Source organism: Populus trichocarpa, chromosome 19 (genome assembly GCF_000002775.5).
Source record: "Populus trichocarpa isolate Nisqually-1 chromosome 19, P.trichocarpa_v4.1, whole genome shotgun sequence".
Classification (NCBI taxonomy): domain Eukaryota; kingdom Viridiplantae; phylum Streptophyta; class Magnoliopsida; order Malpighiales; family Salicaceae; genus Populus; species Populus trichocarpa.
The window spans coordinates 5142502-5149333 of NC_037303.2; the positions used below are offsets into that span (position 1 = coordinate 5142502).

Here is a 6832-nt window from a genome sequence, read left to right on the forward strand (position 1 = left end):
ACTATGCAGTTTTACTTTTGTTCCATTGCCTATAATTTCTTTTATGACACTCGCATTTAAAGCAGCCTTCATGTTGCATTTGCTTCATTACGTAGAATCCGTTTAGTATCTTCACTCCGCTGTTGTTTCATATCATACATCATTTGAATCCATCAATGAAACTATTAGTAGTTCATCCTAGGCATTTAACACTGATATTTTGCTCTTGGTTCCCTGTTTGATAGTGCTCGTTAGTTTTAACATGGCGTGCCAGTGTCCATCTGGCCTGCCAGCTAGACGTGCTGTCCAAACATGATATGGATTGTCCAATGCTGTTAGTTTTAATGACAAAAAAAACTTCACATTATACCTGCACATTCTTTGGACATCCATTTTCAGCGATGGTTGTTCTTGCTGTGGACGATGTCTTTTAGTGTTCCAGTGTCATCATCATTGTAAGTTTTGCAGAATTTAGGAGATATATTCTCTAGCGTGCAAAGCTAGTGTCAGAAATGAGGTGTTGAACAAAATCTACCAGTGGCTAAGGCATTCGATGTCTAATTCAGGTTTTAGACTGTTCTGTGATCACAAGGTGATGATTTTGTTCAAGGAGATGTTGCGTATAGATCTATGCATTGTCCTGGTAGTCTGTGGTAGGTATTTTTCATTTGCACTCTACATAGGTTTTTTAACAGTGATAATTTTACTTGAGAAAAATAAGACAATGTTTATATGTGTGTATCACTCTCCAAAGCAGAATCCCAGCAAATTTTTGTGACAAGGATTCTTGATCATTAGGTTTTACAGTATCAGGTTAACCCATTTATCTTGCAGAACCTGCAAGCAACAGAGATTCCTGCAATGTTTTTTTTTGTTAGAATTTGAACTCGGGATGTGTTGTATGCCCAACCACAGTCCCTTTGCTAGGATTTGAACTGAGGATGTGGTGTGCTTAATCAGTATCCCTGTTCCGAATCTTTGTCAACACACTAAATAAAGGCGGAAATTTTGTAATCTTTTTGCTATTTTTCCTTTATTTTTGTGATAATGACCAAACAATATGCAATGTTAATGGCTCTTTATCTACCAGATTTAACAAAATGATGTCTAGATGGTCTTGGTAGGTTTAGTACTGAGGCCAAATCCAAATGGGAAGAGGGGATCATAATGCTGATCGCCAATGTTCATAGGCAGCTGATCAACAGTCTTGAACCATGTTCGTGAAAGCGTGCCGGTGAAACCATAGTCACCAAATAGAGCATCAGCAACACCTTGGCCTTCACTTCCAGGGAGCCAGGCAGCAACAAGAGCATCCATCAAGCTTACATATGGTTGGATTACAACAGGACGCCCAGAAATGATGACAGTAACGCATTTTACAGTTCCACAGACGTTTTGAATCGTGCTTGGACCAGGTTCTGATATTGTCAAGTTCAAGCTGTCTCCAAATGTCTCTGCATATGGCGGCTCTCCTACTACAACGATGGCGTAAGAGAAGTTGTTAGACTTGACGAAGTCTGCATCGGGATTCTCCTTGTACACAACTTCAGTGCTTGGATCAACAGTATTTTTTATGGCGGTTAAGATCGTGGTACCTGCAATTCATTTTTAGTTAACCTCATTAAACGGATTACAGAGCTTAAAGAGACGTGCTGTTGCCAAGAAATATTTCAGAAAAAACCCCCCTAATGACTATTTTCCTTCAGATACTGTTTTAGCAGTCACTGATATCGAAAATTTAGTTTCTTGTTGGGGAATCAGAACAGAACTTATCAGGTTTTATTCCATTAAAACAGATGGATGCTATTAGTAGAATCTGAATTGGGGGATGAAATGAGAATGTACCACTCGTGAGGTTGTTGCCACCGAGTCCCTGCCACTCAATTGTCCACCCACCACATTGATAACCGAGATTATCTGCATGACTGCCGGCAACAAGTATTTTTGTTGCCTTTTTAGGAAGGGGTAGCAATGGTTCAGCAGCAGATTCGCCATTCTTTAGCAGCACAAGTGATTTCCTCACAGCTTCCCTAGCCAATTCTCTGTGCTCCTGTTATCAGTACATAATATTTTTAAGTTCATTTCTATCTTCTTGTTACTCGTTATACAAGGCAGAGAATATCTTAGTTTAGGTAATTAACCTGGCTACCAAGCTCATTGACTAGACTATTATCAGCCAGGGGGTTCTCAAAAAGACCCATCGTAAATTTAACTCGCAAAATTCTCGTCACTGCATCATCGATTCGGCTCATGGGGATGACTTTATTTTTCACGTGGGATGTTAGGCCATCAATAAACTCTTTGTAGTTGTTTGGAACCATGATCTGCAGCATGCGATTTCCAGAACAAGTATTAGAATTCTAAAGCACAAGATAATGAATAATACTGTCGAAGGAAAAAACCATTAATAAGAATTACCATGTCAATTCCAGCGCTGATTCCTGCTTGAATGGAATATGAGTAGTTAGCATGGGGTGGAGAAGTGATCCTATCAATGCCCTCCCAATCTGAGATGACAAAACCCTGAGGCAATCAATAGGCGTTAGCACACAGCTCTTGGATTTTTATTCTCAAATGGTTTAAGATGGGAAACCCTAAGCTAAGGAAATCACTTTACCTTGAAACGAAGAATGTTCTTGAGAAATCCAGTGACCATGTCACGGTTGGCATGCATCTTAACTCCATTCCAGCTCGAGTAAGAAACCATAACAGTTGACACACCCTTGATAATTGAGTTATAGTAGCCTGGCATGTGGATGCTAAGCAAACCGTGTCTGCTGATCTGTGTATTGTTCTCATTGATGCCCTTTGTTGTTCCACCATCACCCACATAGTGCTTGGCACAAGCAGCAACTTTTGTTCTGTGAGAAGCCCCCAGATCATCAAGATTCAGGAATTAATAAATATTAGAGTGAATTCATCCAAAGATTTTACAGGAACTATGAAATCGATTACTATGAATAAAGATCCTCTCCCCTTAATGATGTGTTTTCTATTTGTTAAAATGGACAAGATACCTCAGTGAAATGAAGGGTTGTGGGAATGAGAAATATCATAGGACCGCACTGGTGGTAGCTTGATAACACCAATTATCTACTTTTCCCACTTCCCCAGTTGCCTAATTGCCTTCCCAACCAAGAAGGGGAAAGAAACAAGATAAACAAAGAGAGGGGCCACTATGTGTGGAGACTGGAGATCTCAGCAAGTTGTTCCTAAGAGTCAAAACTTGGAAGTTTGATAATACCAAGTGGGCATATTTTATCTTTATCCTTTTGAAGCTTTTCTGCTGTTTTCTTCACAGGTTCCTTTCATATGTTAATAATAATAATAATAATAATTAGTGGAAAGCATGTCTCAACTCTCATGCCACCAACAAGGGCTTCAACCTAACACAAAGTCCAAAAAGGTTTCCATCAAATGAATAATTAACATATCCATTATCTGATGAAGCTAGCAGCAGATCCACTCCATCCTCGAGGGGGGGATACGGCACTTAAATTCCTCTAATTAATCTAAGTGAGAAATGGCCTCATTTTCTTTTTCAAATACAGACACCAATGATTGAGCTGTTGACTGATTCCATGTTTTAAATAGAGCAAAGCAAGTTTATGGACCAAGCTTGGAATCTGATAGCGTGGATCAAAGTCAAATTTACTATATAAGCACACGAAATTCCTAATGTTCTATGAAAATTACTATTTACAGTTCTCTGCTCCTTGGCACAATTTTCTTCATTGTTTCACGGCTATTATGGAAAAAGCTTCCGCTGTTGAGGACTTGAAAATGTACACTATCTAATTATTGTTCTTAGAAACTTAACTTATGTTAACTGCAAGCAATATAAATCTTATAGGCAAAAGAATGTAACATGAAGATTCCTTACTTTCCAGCAACGAAGGGAACACCCTTTGAGGAGTTAGCAGGGATGTCGCCTTGTAATCCTGATACCATCTCAGTCATTGCTTGAACAAGCTTAGGATCTTCACTGTAGCTTTCATAGCACCGACCCCATCTTGGATCTCGACAAACCTGTATAGCCAGAAGTAATAGAGGAAATCAGAATTTAAGAGGAGATGATTTTGGTTATCTGAACAGCTATTAGTAGTTGGATTAAAAAGTTACCGCAATACAAGGTGCAAAAACATATGGAATGCCTGTAGCTCTAACTTCAAGTGCAGTTGCAGCTCCAATCCTCTTAACTAGGTTAGGGTCCCTGCTCGACGACATGCAGGTTTAGTCATGAATGCCAGATATATGCTGAGACATATCGTTACATCAAAAATAAAATCCATTACATTTTCCTTTTCTTCCCTTGGTCCCTAATGTCTTGCTACAGTTTCAGCAGATGGGAATAATAAGAAGAAGAAAATTCAATTATTAGTTACATGTCAAACATCTAAATTAGCATTACATCACAGAATTGATCAAAACTATAAACCTAAATAGGCATCAATAGCAGACTAAAAGCCAGCCGTAAAACTGCAAGGACAAGTGAATATATAATTCTATCTGCTGATAGAGATGCACATCATCATAGCCTATTGTGGATGGATGCAGATGTCATCATATCACTACTTTCCTTGTGAAATCTCCAAGGAGATGAAAAGGGGTCCAAGTTTTCAATGGATGACACTCGCGATAATGATTGCTGTCTCAAACTGAGAATTTAATCATCCTATCTCAAAGATGACCCGTCCTCTTTCTTGGTTACTTGGCAGACAAATATGACCACATGAACTTCTTTCAGATAAAATTTCAGGATCTGGATACCCTATGGTAACTGATAGAAGATTTTCTTTCTAGATGAAATATCAAATTAATTTGGACAGAACTTAAATATATCTATACTGATTGCATGAAGCAAAAAGAAGAAAAAAACTTCAGTTCATAAACTGATGGTTAGTATGAGTGAGGAATAATCTTCACTTGCCTGGTAGCTCCAAGCCCAACATTGTGAGGAAATATTGTTGCCTTGTAAACATTGTTATGTCCATGAACAGCGTCAATTCCATAAATCATAGGAATTCCTAATCGGGTCGATAAAGCACCCTTTTGAAGTTCGTTCACCATGTTAATCCAAGTCTCAGCAGAAGCCTGTTTAGAGGGAACACTCCCTCCTCCACTCAGTACACTCCCTGGCAAAAAAGGAAACAAAATTCTTCAGCTTTCCTACACAACACAACCACATCACGTAACAGTTCCTAAACCAAGTAAAGGCACGAGTGACGCTCTGCTTACCAATGAAGTAGTCCTTCATCACCTCAGCTGATGCAACACCGCGTTCAATCTGGGTCATCTGGCCAATTTTCTCCTCTAATGTCATCCGGCTCATCAAGTCCTTAATGCGAGAATTTAAAGGCTTTGTTGCATCTTTATAGATCATGTATTCTGCTTCTGCCAAGGCTGCCCAGATGACAACAAGCCCCATCAAGAAGATGGGAATTCTAGCCATTTAGATCTTCCTGTAATGACCAAAGTAGAAAATATAAAATACTGTAATGGAATACTTGTTTAATAATAGGAAAGAACTTTCACTTTTAACAGCAAAACGTAACAACTGCATCTGATTCACTCTGCCTATAGCATTAAAAGGAGCAAATCAAACAATTTCCATCAGTTGAATGAAGCGCATACACACACATAGTTGTCGTTTGTTTTTCACATTTTCGAAAGAACCAAACAGTCGAGACAAAGCATTGCCAGAAAGAACAGAAACATGGAAATGAGAGAATAAACTCAGGACTTACAGAGAAACAACAAGAACCCAATAACCTCTCTGTTCTGAGAGAATGAGGGAGGGGTTAAGTTTTGGAACTTGGTATGCTATGGGATTGAGGTGGCATTTATAGAATGTTCATCTCTTGATTTATCACTCTGTGCTATATCTGTTTTCTGTTCATTTACTGCTGTTTTTCTTGAAGGATTTTATAAATAAAATAAATATTCATCATCCAGGACAGGACAACTGTACAATTCAATCTTGCACGTCGCCCGACGCCCACCATTGTTTTTCCCTATATTAATAATAACCTTTGAAATTTGAAGTGGAAAGGACGACGGAAACAAAATAGTGGTTTACTTTATTTTTCGAACTTGACTTGTCAATATTATCATCACTTCTATTTACTAAGCAACAAAAACATTCGGCCAAAATAAGGATATATACTGTCCGCATTATTTGAATTTGAAAATGTAGCTGTTTTTTTAGAGTATTTTTTATTTAAAAATATATTAAAATAATATATTTTTTATTTTTTAAAATTTAGTTTTGAAATCAATACACAAAAATAATTTAAAATTATAAAAATAATAATTCAAAACAGTAATTGGAAACTACGTTCTTTTATTTTCAAGAGGGCCAAAATTTCCAATAGCACATTGTTTTGAGTAACTTTATAAATTAAAACATACTCCACCTCTTTATCATAATACATTCAAAGAAATTAATAGATTTTTTTACAATAATGGTCTTAAAATATAAATAAAAAAAGAAGTGATCATACTTTTTTAGATCCTGTTTATTTTTACATTTTAAAAACATACTATACAAAATAACTATAATTACATTCTCAAATAGACATTTATTCAATCTGCTAACCCCATTAAAATTTTAAAATTTTTTATACATAATAGAAACCAACTTTTCCCACATAGCACAAACATATAAATTATAATAATGTTCCATTACCCATATCTTTTTATTATAATATGAGTTTGTTTGTTTTTGTGATTAAAAAGTATTAATATTAAAAATAATTTTTTAATATATTTTTAAATAAAAAAATATTAAAAAATAACTTTTATTATGATATTATAGCATGTTAGAAAATATAGTTACGGTTACTTTTTAAAG

General features: G+C 36.5%; 1 protein-coding gene across 1 annotated transcript; it reads right to left on the minus strand.

Annotated features, from left to right (window-relative positions):
• Window positions 1-973: 973 nt before the first annotated feature.
• Window positions 974-5893, minus strand: LOC7469892 (uncharacterized). The gene is made up of 10 exons (XM_006371111.3): window positions 5727-5893; window positions 5218-5441; window positions 4910-5114; window positions 4102-4192; window positions 3863-4008; window positions 2597-2840; window positions 2398-2502; window positions 2121-2303; window positions 1825-2029; window positions 974-1574 (listed from the first exon to the last, which is right to left on the minus strand). Exons 2-10 carry the CDS (start codon window positions 5429-5431, stop codon window positions 1087-1089), a joined length of 1881 nt encoding a protein of 626 aa, XP_006371173.2. The 5' UTR covers window positions 5432-5441; window positions 5727-5893; the 3' UTR covers window positions 974-1086.
• Between the last annotated feature and the right edge of the window lie 939 nt (window positions 5894-6832).